Below are 15,198 nucleotides of genomic sequence, written 5' to 3' on the forward strand. Positions count from 1 at the left end.
TCTAAGCAGAAGAGTTGAATGAACTGCCCAGGTCTTTTTTCTGGAGTCCGTCCAGTTTAGGTCTTTTCCTTTAAAGTAACTTCACTGCTACCAATGTGCCCCTGAATTGGTTTTTACTCTACGGGGAGGGCATATTGCCTACTTGGCTCCCGGGATTGATACCCTGTCTTCCCATAGCCTTCTGGTGTTTGTGGCTTCTGCTGTCATCTGCCTCCTTAGGTTGCTCTTTCCTGAGGGGTGTTTGGAATGAGGAAGGGGTGGAATGTGTGGTAGCCGATAGTGGTCTTTTTTGGATTAGGGGTTCACATCAGACTCAGAATGCTCTTTTTATTTTTTTCTGTTAAGTCTACCAGGGCCAGAACTCCTTGCTAGAGAATGCAAGGCAGGACCTCTGGTTGGGGTGAATGTGTATTTGTTTTCATACCGCTCTCCAGAGGAGTCTGATTTGCACCTGTTGTTGAGAACCAGTGATTGGATAATTGCAACTAGATTGCATTCTTACTCTTTGGGTAACTTTGTCTTGGTTTTGTTTTGTTCTGTGTTGGGTTTTTCCTTTGAGTGTGTGTGTATGGGGGTCTGTCTTGAGGAGGGAGAGACTGATTTACTGAACAAATAAGACTTAGTGGATCCAGACTGGTTGACCTGGTTTCAAATTCTGCCTCTGTCAACTTGGGAGACTTGCTTAATTATTTCTGAGCTTTAGTTTTTCCTCATCTGAGTGAAGGAGAAAATAATATCCTTCTTTGGAGTTTTATAAAAGAGCTAACCTATACAAATTAAGTGGTATATGGCATGATCTAAGCACTCAGGAAATGGTAGCTACTAAGGGTGTTGGGAATGATAATAATGACATTATTTGCAATATGAGAATATAAATCTGAATTTGAAGATTTTGATTTTGTATTACCAGAATTATTCTCTGCTATCATTTTACCACTTTTTAAAATACAGATTTATGTGAAATTTTTTAAAAACAGATTTATGTGGCAGTTCTTAAATTTTAAATTTTTTTTTTTTTTTTTAATTAAGTCACTCAGCATCTGAAGAAGCTTCCGGTTCAGACTCAGGCAGCCAGTCTGAGAGTGAGCAGGGCAGCGATCCAGGAAGTGGACATGGCAGTGAGTCAAATAGCAGTTCTGAGTCTTCAGAGAGCCAGTCGGAATCTGAAAGTGAGTCGGCGGGTTCCAAATCCCAGCCAGTCCTTCCAGAAGCTAAAGAAAAGCCAGCCTCTAAGAAGGAGCGGATAGCTGATGTGAAGAAGGTATCTACTTTGCTATACAGTGAAAATGTTCTGCTAGCTAGGACAAACTAGCAGACCTTTGTTTCCCATGGAAAACTCATTAGTGGATCTGGATAATGAAAACTATAGCTACCTTTTGTAATAATCTACTGCCTTTGGATATAAACGGGGACTGCTTTCTCTTCTGCTATTTGATATAGTAGACATAGGGCCATAAGGAAAATAATTACATGAACCCTCAAATTACAAGGCAAAAAGGCAAATTTTTATAATTTTCTTTTTTTTTTTTTTTAAGCAAGCGAGCGGCAGTGGGGAGGGGCAAAGGGAGAGGGAGAGAGAGAATCTTCAGCAGGCTCCATGCCCAGCACGGAACCCGACACTGGGCTCAATCTCACGACCCTGAGATCATGACCTGAGCTGAAATCAAGAGTCGGATCCTTAACCAACTGAGCCACCTAGGCACCCCTAATAGTTTGGTTTTTAACATTTTAGTAGTCAATACTGCACAGTACCAGAGAGAGTTAGTGACAGATGATTATGGAAGCAGTTGTAAAGCTTAGTGATGGATGATAACAATTCAAGAATAAGGGTAGTTTTTCTTACCTGAAGGATGGAAGAGAAATACTTCTCAGGAAAAAAAGTATCTGCATCTAGGCAATGTAGGTATGGTTCACTTAACAGAAGAATCTTCTAGCAAAGAATGCAAAAAGGCAAAAATTCAAGTGCATAGTGTGTTCTCTTTGATGCACAAACTTTGGAGTGCATTCCTTTTGGGGAAAAATTAATGACTTGGCCTAATTATAAGAATGCAGCTGATCTTTTAAAATTCCATTTTGAAACAATTGTGTTTCAGTCACTGAAAATAGGAAAGAATATTCTTTTAGAAATTTAAAAATAAAATGCCCTAATGAAATTAAAAGCTTTATGCAAAATCCGTTTTTATTTTCTAAGATAGAAATCTTCATCTAAGCGCTCAGATTTTTGTAGTAGTACAATTTTAAATTACCTGCAGGTTCTGCAGAATAGCTTCAACAGATGCTTCAACAGATGTGCTGTGAGGGTAGGAAAATGAAAGCTGTCCTTGCTACTTTAGTCAACAGAGGAGTGACTTTCAGACACTCAAGTACTGTACCTTGTTCCCTGCTCAATGTGTGGGTGGACCTTTCATAAGAAGGAATTCAAGAAGACCCTGCGTGTAGAAGCTCCTCTTAGAGATTTTGCTCTGAGTATCACTAAACTCAGAAACTTACTACCCAGGCTTGTAGCAGAAGGCTTTGCTTGGCAATCTTCAGAGTGTAAATGTCAGAGCCTGGTTTCCTCTACATCTGGATCAGGTGCTCTTTTCAGAACACCACCGCATACTTTTGAAGGAAGTATAGTGGGTGGAAAAAGTGTGGATATAACTTTCATCTGTGCAGTGAAGAGTTCTTTACTTGCAGAGATGAAAGGAAACCATAGAAACGATTACTTAACGTAGTGTCTAAAACTTCACTGAAATTGTGTTGATCAGGATTCACAGTGGTTAAGTTTTAAGACCTTATATATTTAATCCTATATAAAAAAATAAAAGGGAACAAAGAAGGGAAATCATTACTAAGACTGAATTTCAAAATAGAAGTACAGCTTCAGGCAGAAATACTAAAATATACTTTCAAAGTTAAGGCCTTCAATTCCAAGAAGTTAAATAATAAGGCTAACTCGGGGATGGGTGTACTAACCAGTTAGAATGATTGGATTGTGACTTTAATGATACTGGTCTAAAATGAGAACTTCTGCGGAAGACTCTTTGTTTTCTGTATACACATCCCTTTACATGGTAGCTTTTTTACTGAAGGGTTGAATTAGATATTATAGCCCTCAAAAGGACGGAGATGAACTCAGGATGATGTTAATATGTATACGTTACAGCATATCCTGTAATACAGTCCCAGCAGTTGAGCTTGGATGCCTAATATTTTAAAATGATAAAACTAATTGGTGGTCTTTTAAATGATTTAGCCATCCCAGTTTATAAAAAGCTCCTTAAATACCTGTGCTGAGTAAAGAAATTTCATAGCTCTAGCAGAAGTCCAGAAAGGGGTCAGGGTCGAGGTCGGGGTTGGCATGACTAGAGTAAACCTTTTTGTCCCCTTCCTTTCTCTTCCAGATTTGTTCAGTGTTCTGCTGCCTCTGTCACCTAGATTTCCTGCTACTTGGTTATTCCTAACTCTTTCTGGTTGGACCTTTTGTCCTCTTGACTCTGAGGTTATTTTAAGGCCATTATGGATTTGTCACCTTTATAAACTGAGAACACTGGATTACGTGATTAAATTGGATTCTTGTTCTAAAATGCCTTTTCCTGGAACATTTTGCTTGTTTCTTTGGAGGCCTTGGTTTTCTTCAGCTTACTTGGCTTTTTTTTTTTTTTTTTAAGGCACTTTGGTAATATCCTCCCTTGCCTTAGTGACATTCTGTTTTTCTGAGTTGTCTTTCATCGATTTTGTCTTTTTTGGGGTCCACTTTCCACACACTTCATGAGTCTCAGCCAGTGGCTTCTCGTCTGGCCTCACTTTCTAAATATTTTCATGACATTTGCTGTCACCTGTATTTTGACAACAAACCCACATTTCTAATCTTGGCTTTCAGGCATTTCTTCTGCATGTTTATTAACTTCTTCATTTCAGTGTTCCACAATCCGTCCAGATTCATTTTGCCTCTGTGTGACTGATTTCATTAAAAGAACACATGATATACTTGGTAGTAGTTACTGTGGGAAGGAGAGTGAGATTGGGGGTTATAGACTCTCATTGTTAGAGGTTGGCGGGGCCTTTTACATTTTTTCTGTAGATTTGTTGATTTGAGTCTTTTTATAAGATGATGTTGGTATATTGTCAAAAATAGCCCTTTCTCTTCAACTAAACTTTCCTTTCTTCTTTCTTTCTTTCTTTATGGTGCAAAAAGATGGTTTTAGGAAAGCACGGGAATAGGACCCATGGGCAGAAAGAGCTGCCTACTTATTTAAAGATTTTAAGTAATCTGTACACGCAACATAGGGCTTGAACTTAGAACCCTGAGATCAAGAGTTGCATGTGACTGAGCCAGCCAGGTGTCCCTGCTTTTTTTTTTTTGGATCACTAGTGAGGATTGTTACTAAAAATCAAGTCCCGAAAATCAAGCAAAGGGTAACTACTGTTGGAGAATAACATGGAATGTTCCAGAGAAAGAGTGGCAGTGGTGCTCGTTCTGGGAACTTCTAGCTGAGTGTCAGAAATGCCCAATATGTGTGCTTCTGGCATGTTATGCATCCTGAGGAATTTAAAGAAATAGACAAATGTCCTGATTCTTATTTAATTAGACATGTTGGGAACCTGCTTGTTTTTTGAGTTCCCAGATGGGTCAGTGTGCAGTCACAGCTGAAACTGGAAAGCATTAGGGACTTAAAATTCATCAGTAAAGACTTTGTCTTTAGTAGAAGCCTTACCGTGTTATTCAACTGTAAGTTCATATTTTAATGATGAGTAATCAGTGTGCCATGTAGTTTTAAGAGTCATTCAGTAAAGAAGAGGCGTTGTTAAACTTCACTGTGTTCCAGGATAATACAAATGGTACTTTATTATCTCTAAACAAAGCTAACACAAAACAACCCTTTTGATATTTAGTTACTTGAATATTCTTAGGTGGACATACATGTTCCAGTAACGAAAATAGTAAATGGGGGTTGGGGGATCAAGAAAAAAGGATTCACACATGGTCTGTTAATTTTACAGATGTGGGAAGAATATCCTGATGTTTATGGGGTTAGGCGGTCAAACCGAAGCAGACAAGAACCATCACGATTTAATATTAAGGAGGAGGTAAGAAAAAGAAATGCTTTAAGGGGATACTTTAAACTCCTTACCTTACCTCATCCTTTTCAACTGTGGTGTGTATGTTCCCATTAGCATGACTGAGCTTTATGCCTGAGAGTTAAGTGACTCTAATGCGAGCTTTCTCAACCTAGAACCGCAAGGAAAACCACAGGTGGCTTTTAAAGAAATTTACCAGGAAGATTGTGTCATAATGAATGTTTTAGTAGAGTGTTAGAGTATTACACAGAATTGGCCTCACATTTTTATTTTCATTTTTTTTTTAATGTTTCTGTATTTTAAGCGAAATTGATTATTGCAAGACGTTTACCTTTTAAAATACCTAGTTTCTAAATCTAGATTTTGTTAAATGAGTCACTTGCTTGGTAAATGTAATAGTGGACGTAGTTTCAGATTTATTTTCTGAGAAAGGAAGGAGAGTTTGTTTAACTTAAGTAATGTGTTTTAACTAATTTAAATTTGCTTTCCGTTTTTAGTGTGCAGTATAAAATACTTCACACATATTTACTCTGATCTAATTGTGAGAGATTGAACAGATTGGTGATTTTTAAAAACTGGTATTATGTACTGGGTTCTGTTGTTTCTATAGCATCAGACTTTTCTCACCTTTCTCAGTTCGTTTGGTATTTTTGTCAATTCTTACCTCTATATTAGGTTTATAGACCGCATTCTGAAGAGATGCTCTTTTGTGTCTCAGTGAAATGCCCTTCCTGCATTCTTAGGAGGACTTTGCTGTTCTTAACTATGTAACATCCTTTTGATGAAAGTTAAATATTAATATCCACAGGTTAGTGAGTTGGGGGTGGGATTTTGGTAAATGTACTATACAGATCTAATTGACTGTAATGTCCATATTGCCTTCATGGTGTTTTCTTTTGAATGACCTCTGAGCTGGTTTACCTTAGCTTTCTTTTTCCTCGATGTCTAGGACTAGGTTCCTGAGCCATGTTGGTTACAACCAGTCACATAGTTGTGTCACTCTTTTCCTCTTTTGTATATAAATTAACACATTCTTGGTAGGGCACAGGACTAACAGCAATAGGAATATTTGCCAATTTGCCTAACTTTGGGGGAAAAGAGCTGTTCAGATGTTTTTGACTATAAACTTCCCTTGGCCTAGTGCTATCAGCAGAGCACTGTTGGCTCGTGATTGATCGTGCTCTTTAATGAATCTGAAATGGAATAGATCAGTAGGTCACCACCTTTAATGGTACACTAAATGTTGTGGCATTTTCACATGATATTCTAGATCTGCAGTATCCAGTATGGTTGCCACTAACATGTAGCTTTTAAAATTCGTATTAAAGTCCAGTTAAAGGAAAGATTCTATTCCTTAGTCGCACTAGGCGCATTTCAGGGGCTCAGCAGCCCCATGTGGCTGCTGGCTACTAGATTGGATCCTGCAGATATAGAACATTTCTGTCATCAGAGAATTTTACTGGACTGCGCCCTTGTAGAAGTCAAGCCGAGAGAAATACTTCCTGGTGTTAGAGGTAACCCCATTATAATAGACGAATTAATTTTCAAAGGAAGAGAAGAGTGAGCACCACCAAACACAGGTTTCTTTTGTCTGAAAGCTCATGTTGAATAATGTTATTACGGAGCAGATTGTTGAACCAGGGGGTCGTGTTGTCCCTAAGAACTGTGAATTAAAGTCTGTGATCATTTCTCCCCCCCCCACACACTGAAGGCAAGTAGCGGGTCTGAGAGTGGGAGCCCAAAAAGAAGAGGCCAGAGGCAGCTGAAGAAACAGTAAGTCTTTCATGGGCACGTACTTCACCCAGGGGTTTTGAGCACATCCACTGCTGTGGCACCGCCTTTGCTGTGTGGTAGTCCACCCTGGGTCCCAGAGTCTGCTGCCCCTCTTGCTGTTGTGGGCCACTGTCCACTGTGCCCCGCTGCCTCGGCAGCCCTCGAAGCCCAGAGGCTCCGTCTTGTATGTGTCCCCCATGGGCTGGGCTACAGCTTGTCCCACCTGGTTAGCCCATTAGCCCAGTTGTGGTTTTCTTTAAGATGTGCACAGATTCTGTTCTGGTTGAACAAGGAACAAATGTAGATTGGCTTTTTTTCCTTTTCATGTGTTCTTTGGGTGTGGCAAAATTATATTGGCTGGACTGGACACCCAATGTAGTATGAAATTTCACACTGTTGTTACTGTATAATTTTAATACTGCAGTTCACAAGCCAGAAAATTTTAATTCTTGGGCTTGTGTGAAATTCCTTTAGAACATAGATTATATATTCATTATATTTAAAATTTGCAAATTCTACTTATGGTGAAAAAATATTTTATTTATTTATTTATTTTAGAATTTAAAAATCATCCTTGGAGGGGGTCTGGATCTCTTTGACAATCTGAATTCTACAGCCCATCTCCTTGGGGCTGCATTTGAAAATGCAGATATTGAAAACCTGGCAGACAAATTCAGGGGTTTCTCATGGTGAATAGTTGTCCATGGTGCCTATTAAAATAGAACCCCAGTTATATATATTCTCTGTCCTAAAATATTAGTATTCCTTAATAAGTATTTGGCCTAAGGCAAAGGAGTTAGAATTTTCCAAAACTCTAACAGGGTTGCTGGAAACTATGCTAGGAAAAGTTAAGGTATTTAGTATTGCCCTCCCCAGAGCACATCCAATTTTCATTTGTGTTTTAAATATTTAGTTAAGAGTTGGAGGAAAAACTGTAGGCAAGCCTGTACTTTTTGGCATCTTAGAAGGCTTTTGTTCTACTCCAGTCCTATGGCCTGCTTGGGAAGCTATTCTGGGTCTAATGGCCTTTTGGGGGCCTTTGGGAAGTCCATGTACATGGTCTTTTCTCCACCATCTAGCTACGTTCTGCTGGTCTCTTGACTGGGATCTAAATGGTGCTATGCTTGAAAACCTACTGTGCAGAAGCCCACTGGCCCCCGTACTTATTTCCTTCTGTCAATCCGGAGAGTTCTCTAAAGTTGACAGCCCTCAGAGGCCTTCCTTCCGCTGAGTAGAACTAAGATTCCTTGTAGGTGGGTGTATCTTCTATAAGGCTGCTTCCCCGCCCCAGGCTCTTCCTTAGGAACTTTTGAGAGCTGCGGAGTTCCCCTCATGCTTGTTTGTTTGGGGGCACTGGGCTAGCCTCACTTCCTGCCATCCTCTGGGCAGCAGGTGAGTACTGGGGCTTATGGGGAGCTCTTCTCTTGAGTCAGTTTAATTAGTAGGATTAATTGAGGAGGTGTTACAGCTGTTAAGACTCAAATTGGAAGGCACAGCACTGAAGGGGGCCCTCTGTGATCTGAGCACGCTTAACAGAACCTAGTGTGTGGGCATGTGGATTTCAGAATTGAGAGACTCAGTGGAAATTTTGAAATATGAGCACAGGGAAATGCTTTTCTGAAACCCTTCAGACTGTACCACAGATTTTGAAGTTTTTTAAAAGCTATTTTTATTAACTTTTCTTTTTAATTCAAACTTTAAAAAAGTTATAAGAATAAAAATAGTACAAGGAATGCCTGTGTACTTTACCCAGATTTGCCATTGGTTACTACTTTTCTTTTCTTTTTTTTTAAAGATTTATTTATTTGATAGAAACACAGCGAGAGAGGGAACACAAGCAGGGGGAGTGGAAGAGGGAGAAGCAGGCATCCCGCTGAACAGGGAGCCCGATGCGGGGCTCGATCGCAGGACCGTGGGATCATGACCTGAGCCGAAGGCAGACGCTTAATGACTGAGCCACCCAGGCGCCCCACTGGTTACTACTTTTGCCCCATTTGCTTTATTGTTGTGGGTGCTTTCTTTGTATATATTAATATATGCATGCACGTAATATTTTTTCTGAACCGTTTAAGACTAAGATTGACACACATCATGACCTTTTACCCCTAAATACTGAAGTGTGGATTTCCTAAGAAGAAGAATACTCTTACTTCGTAAGCACAGGGTAGTTTTAATATAAATAGGTTTAACATTGCTAAAATACTTTTGTCTTAATTCATATTCCCATTTTGTTAATTGACCCAATAATATCTTAAAACATTTCCTACCTCCACTGCAGGGTCCCTTCTAGGGTTAGATACTGTATGAGTAGTCAGGTTTCTTTAGAGCACTTTCACAGTGCTTTCACACTTCTTTGCTTTTTTGACTTTGGCATTTTTAAAGAATAGAGTCTCACAAGGGACTAACTCTCCCCAGAGTCATAATGTGAATTAGCATTTTAAAAATTTAGAAGTTATACAGTGTAATGCTTCTGTACAATATTGAAAACATTTTTCAAGTTAGTTGGCAACGTTAAAAATTTGAGAAATGGTGCTCAATAATCCAGATTTCTAGCTTCTTTTGAGAAAAATCTGTCAATGCTGACCGCCGGAACAGTGGTCTTTTTAACCTGATGGACTCGGGGTTCTCCATTTGATCCCATTTATAGTCCTTACCTGGCCCAGTGGGTATTTGAGATTGTAACCCCTGACCTAGTCATATAAACTAACAAAATTTTTGTGTTTAACCCCCTCCTGCTGTTTTGGTCACTGAACTCTGTTCCATGCCGTACTTACTAATGTTGTCCAAATTCGTGAAATGTTGTATAGGATTTTTGCTGACTCATGGTCCCATCAGTGCTTCAAACCACTCTAGAATGGTTCCAGAACCTTTTCTCCCAACTGTAATTAAAAAAAAAAAAAAGTGTTAGCCATAAATCACTTGAAGTTTTTCTCCTGTGATCATAGTTATTTTTTTCTTTCCAGTACTTTGAGTTGGAACTCGATCACAAACTCGTGACACAGTGGAGGAGAATCTGGTAGCCCCAGATTTTCCTTCTTCATTGGAACTTGCTCCTGAAAGGTGTTCTCTCTGGGAAAATGTACTAAAAATAAATGAAGTTTAAACAGCTCTTTCCTTTTTTTCCTGATATGCCTTCTACAGTAGAGGAGAAAGAGATCCCTTTCTTTGGGTTCTTAGAGATAGTTAGTAGGAAGCCTCAGTGACTCTTGGCCAGAGTTCAGGCCTGTTTTATTTGCAAAGGAATTTTGTTCATTCCCTCCTTCATAGCTGTTTAGATTTGATTTGTGTCTCAGGGTCTGTGTTCTGCCAAACACCTTTTTCCAGTAAAGGAAGAAAACTATACCTAGTTAGTTTGCATTCTGACTTTTTCATGTCTATTTACATTGCCTTGGGGCCTCAGTGGCCAAATCTTAGTATTTTTCTCCCCAGTTCCCAAAATTTTGGTTAAAAAAATTCTGTTGATTCCCTCTTAGGGAATCCCGCTTATGCCCTCTTAGAGCTGGATCTGGCAATTCAAGTCTCCTTTGACATGTGAAAATTTTTTTAATCACAATCTTTTATTTTTTTTTTTAAAGATTTTATTTATCAGAGAGAGAGAGCACAAGTAGGGGATGCTGCAGAGAGAGAGAGGGAGAAGCAGGCTCTCTGCTGAGCTAGGAGCCTGATGCGGGACTCCATCCCAGGACCCTGGGATCATGACCTGAGCCGAAGGCAGACACTTAACTGACTGAGCCATCCAGGCATCCCAATCACAATCTATATTTTAGACAAGTTCTCATTGTAGCCTGACTTGTAATGTATGGCTTAGTCAGGGAGTCCTCCTCCTAAAATTTGCATTATCTATAAGACACCAGTGCTCTAGGAGAGCCCTTGACATCTATAAGGTTGGGAAGTAATCTTTTTGTAACTGATCACTCTTCTCACCTCCTCTTTATACAAAGTGACTTAGTGTCACTGATCCTAAGTTACTTTCCCCCCTGTTCTTGAAAGTTAAAATAAAATTTAAAACAGGGACACCTGGGTGGCTCAGTAGTTAAGCGTCTGCCTTTGGCTCGGGTAGTGATCCCGGGGTCCTGGGATCAAGCCCCGCATCGGGCTCCCTGCTCGGCGGGGAGCCTGCTTCTCCCTCTCCCACTCCCTCTGCTTGTGTTCCCTCTCTTGTTGTGTCTCTGTCAAATAAATAAATAAAATCTTTAAAAAAATTTTTTAAAATAATCCAGCGAATTTCAAATATTTGCATAGACTAACTCATTTAGGCCTTTTAAGCCTTCCGTTGTTCAGATCCTCCCAGAATGTGTAAGCTTGGCTTTTCCTGATTCTCTGGTCTTCAATGGGTTATGATTGAGAGGAGGAAGGCTGGAGGTTTGACAAAAAATGCCAAACATCTTGTTCTCACTGGGCTTTAGTTTCCTTCTCTAGGAGGAGGCCTTTGGGCCAGTTGTTTTGCTCAGTTTTTGTACATTCTCAATACTGGAAGATTCTGAGTCTTCCTCGTTGTCCGTAAGTCTATACACCTGCAGTTTAACTGGAAAACTCCAGCCTCAACACTGATTCTGTCAAGTAGACGGCCATTTTAGTATCGTAGAGTTGTAGAAGTGGACTCCTTAGCTGCCCTGATTGAGATCCTCAGTTCCTGTGGAGTTACGTAAATTACAACTAATATTTGACTGTGGATCTTTCTCATAAGATCTTCTCTCCCTTACATCTTAGTTGTTTGTATTCTTTCAAGCTTCTTTCCTGTGAAACCACATCTCCAGTTTGACAATGTGAGCCCCTTCCAAGGGCTAAACTGTTCTGAACTTGGTCCAAGGAAGAATACAGCCTCATGTACCAATCTCGCCGTGCCTGGAGACATCTTCCTTCCTGGCCATCCCCTTCTATTCCTTTGATTCCTTAGCAAACGTTTATTGTACTAAGTTCTAGGGAAGGAGACTAAGACAGGTGCCCAGAGTATAGTTAGACATAAGGACGTCTTTGTTTAAAAGAGAGAAGGAAGGTTATTAGGCAATATTAATAGGCCTTAGTGTCTTAGCAGTTCTGCTTCCAAAAAGTACCCTACCTGTCTGTTAGACTGATAGGGTTCATTCTTAATTATTTACTTATTTAACAAAGGAGTATCTCCCTCCATTTGCTTGCCTTTGTGCTAAGCTCTGGTACAAAGAGGAACAGAAGTGGCCCTGCCCAGAAGCAGTCACCTACGCCAAGGGAAATGACACAGTGGTGATTGTTTTGTCATACCTCAGGTACTTGCCTGTGAGTTCAGTGTGTTTTTTTTTTTCTGGATATTTCATGCCCAGTGGCTATATGTTCTTCCTTCTTTCCTAGAAATGAGCCTAAGTCCCGTATTTGCTATTTAAACCTCAAAAACGCTGGGGTGGTAGGAGAGACCTATAAGATATGGCTCTTTAAAGCCTTCTAAGATCTCAAGGAGCAAAGGAACACCTACTGTATCTAATAATTATTAAAAACTACATCTTTAGCTGAACAGATTATTTAGTAGGTGGTAGGTTTATCAGTGAAAAATAATTTTAGGAACTGTTTCATCAAATATATTCTAAAGATACTAAAATATCTAGTATAGTAGTTCTAGAACGAGTCTCTAACCAGTATTAGCATCACCTTTGAATTTGTTAAGATTCAAATTTTCAGGCCTCTTACTAGACTTGCTGAATCAGAAACTGTGGCTGTAGTCCAGAAATTTCTTTTAGTAAGTCCTTTAGGTAGTTCTGATCATCTTAAATTTGAGAAGCACTAGTCTAGTATATATTACAGCTTCAATCTGTTCAATGATAGTAGTAAATAAAAATAGAGTTATGAGAGATTTAACAGCTTTTTTTCCCCCCAGAGTAGTTTAAGAAATACTTCCTTAGTTTCCATTTTCATTTATTTTTGTCACCAGAGAAAACATAGGAATAGATATTACACAGTCCAGGAAGGAACACAGCCAAAATTTAAATGGAGCTAGAATAAACCTTTTTTAGCCCTAATGCCTAAAATATACATGTTCTGCCTTTTGGAGAATCTGATTGAAATTGGTTTTGTCAGATTCTTCAAGCTTCAACAATCTTGAGGAGTTCTTCTAGAAAAAAAAATCATTTTGCTTTGCTTTTGATCACAGAGAAAAATGGAAACGGGAGCCCTCAGAAGATGAACAGGAACAAGGCACCAGTGCAGAGAGCGAACCAGAGCAAAAAAAAGTGAAAGCCAGAAGACCTGTCCCCAGAAGGTGCAGTGTTTGCTTGAACATCTCTGCTTCTGGTGGCGCTTAATTTCTGTTAGGTGGAGAAGGATGATGCAGTGCTAGAACGACGGCCTGGGTTGATGGGATACGCCATGTTGTGATTCTGGGCTTTGGAAGTCTGGGGTTCACTTCTTGCCAGGCTACCTTGTTAGCAAGTGATTAGATGATGGGGACGCTTACATTTGACCCTCTGTATCGTATGTCGCGCAAAGCGAAGCTTCTGTTTCTTACCCCATGGCGTGCTAGTTAGGAGGGGTGGACATGTCTTCTGCTTTTAAAAAAGGCTCCCTGTGTATTTGAATAGTGTACAGGCTCTTTTTGGGAGAAGTAATTCCTAAGTTTAAAACACTGGCTGTTGAAAGCATGCTTCACTGTTTATTACCTTGGTCTTAGAATCTAACATTAAGCAGAGGAGGAAGCAAGCTGAGGTGGCAGGAGACTTTGGTAATTTCTGGTCAGATGTCTGGCCAGAGGTACTGGTGTTGGACAGAGGAAGGCAGGAGGTAGAGAGAGGTCGCAGGGGAGTTTACCTCACGGTGTTGTGTGGGATGGGGTGACAAGCTGCTGCCTGTGGGCCGGATCCCACTCACCACCTATTTCAGTATGGCCTGCAAGTAAGTATAGCTTTTACAGGTAAACATTTACAGTTTGATGATAGGGAACACTAAATGTGAACCTTAATTAAGTGAAATGTTATCCCTACAAAAAGAATTCTGTTCTTTTCATTAGATGTGTATCACAGAAAGTGTATTGAGTGATGATTATTTTGAGTGTTGTCAATAAGAATTGTGTGAAAATTTACTTTCCCTCGTATGTCAGTGTGCCTGTGTAGTGGCCTCAGTTTTGCTTCTTGTCTGGGAAAGCCAGAAATATTTATGCTCTGGCCATTTGCAGCAAAGCATTTCCGTACCTCTGACTTAGGACATTGTACACCAGCCCCCACCCCAGCAGGGAAATTCATCATCTCAGTTTGGTCTCCTTTTGTCCAAGTTTGAGCTCACAGGACTGGGAAGCCACTTCAGCTGTCTCTTCCAGAGCTTACTCGTCATTTATTGAATCCCTGGTCATCTGTCTGTGTAGTGTTGGTTATGGAAGGTACGAGAGAAACAGACAGGACCATGGGTTTCCATCTCCCTCTTTGTCCTTTCACCTTTATACCACGGGTAGCGTATTTGCGGATTTCCTTCCGGGAGCACCCAGGCTGTGGCCCTCGGTCCTGGCTGTGCATGGGAGTCACGCATGGGGCTGTCTCCTCAGCCTGTTCCGCTGGTGTGTGGCAGGGTGCGCACACTCTTAGGTTGTCTTCCAGGTATATTACGTAACAAAAATACATGTGTAGTGATTTCTTGTCCTTTGCTCCTTTTACATGGGTAACATTTCATGTGTCTTGTTCTGCATTTTTTCTTTCATTCTCTTGGAAATCTTTTCCTCTTAGTACATGGAAAAGTTTCGCTTTTTTTTGGAGGGGGGGGCTACCTACCTAGTATTCTGTTCAAGAACTGATTCCCAGTTGATGAAGATTTAGTGTTTTTCTAATTTTTTGTTACTGTAAACCATACTAGGATAAATAGCTTATTATGCCTGTATCTGAGCAATTCCCAGAAGTAAAATTGTTAAACATTTCTGAGTTGGGCGAGGTACCATGAGCAACATGTTGCATGTATATTTTTATGTCCGGTAATCTTGAAGAACAGTTGAGAACCATTGCCTGAGAATCCAGTGTGTCTCTTGTATGTGATTGAGGATTCTCGGCATTAGAAACACCTTCGTGTTGAAAATGCAGATTTTCTAGTCAATTAGAATCTCAGCAAATGGGACCCAGGAATATACATTTCTGACACTCCCCAGGTTAATCCTATGTGTGTACTGCTGCTCTGGGAAATTATAAAGATTTGAAATAAACACCAAGGAATAGAGTGAAAACTTCGCCATTTTTTTCTCTTCTCATTTTAGAACAGTGCCCAAAGCTCGTGTTAAAAAGCAGCCTAAGACTCAGCGCGGGAAGAGAAAAAGGCAGGATTCTTCTGATGACGATGATGAAGATGATGAAGCTCCTAAAAGGCAGACTCGTCGCAGAGCGGCTAAAAATGTTAGGTAGGTGATGCCCCAGAAGTCTTTCA

The 15,198-nt window shown here is 40.1% G+C and overlaps 1 protein-coding gene across 7 annotated transcripts in view; it reads left to right on the top strand.

Moving 5' to 3' along the window:
- CHD2 (chromodomain helicase DNA binding protein 2) overlaps positions 1-15,198 on the top strand; it is a 117,132-nt gene that overhangs the window by 23,419 nt on the left and 78,515 nt on the right. For 5 of the 7 annotated variants that reach the window (XM_078078927.1, XM_078078931.1, XM_078078929.1 and 2 more), the window contains 5 exons: positions 1,030-1,261; positions 4,987-5,073; positions 6,776-6,837; positions 12,956-13,063; positions 15,032-15,172. In XM_078078927.1, the coding sequence (XP_077935053.1) occupies positions 1,030-1,261; positions 4,987-5,073; positions 6,776-6,837; positions 12,956-13,063; positions 15,032-15,172 (630 nt within the window). The remainder of the gene's footprint in view (positions 1-1,029; positions 1,262-4,986; positions 5,074-6,775; positions 6,838-12,955; positions 13,064-15,031; positions 15,173-15,198) is intronic. The other 2 variants (XM_036069765.2, XM_078078928.1) reach the window with 2 other exon arrangements.

Source organism: Halichoerus grypus, chromosome 8 (genome assembly GCF_964656455.1).
Source record: "Halichoerus grypus chromosome 8, mHalGry1.hap1.1, whole genome shotgun sequence".
Taxonomy (NCBI): domain Eukaryota; kingdom Metazoa; phylum Chordata; class Mammalia; order Carnivora; family Phocidae; genus Halichoerus; species Halichoerus grypus.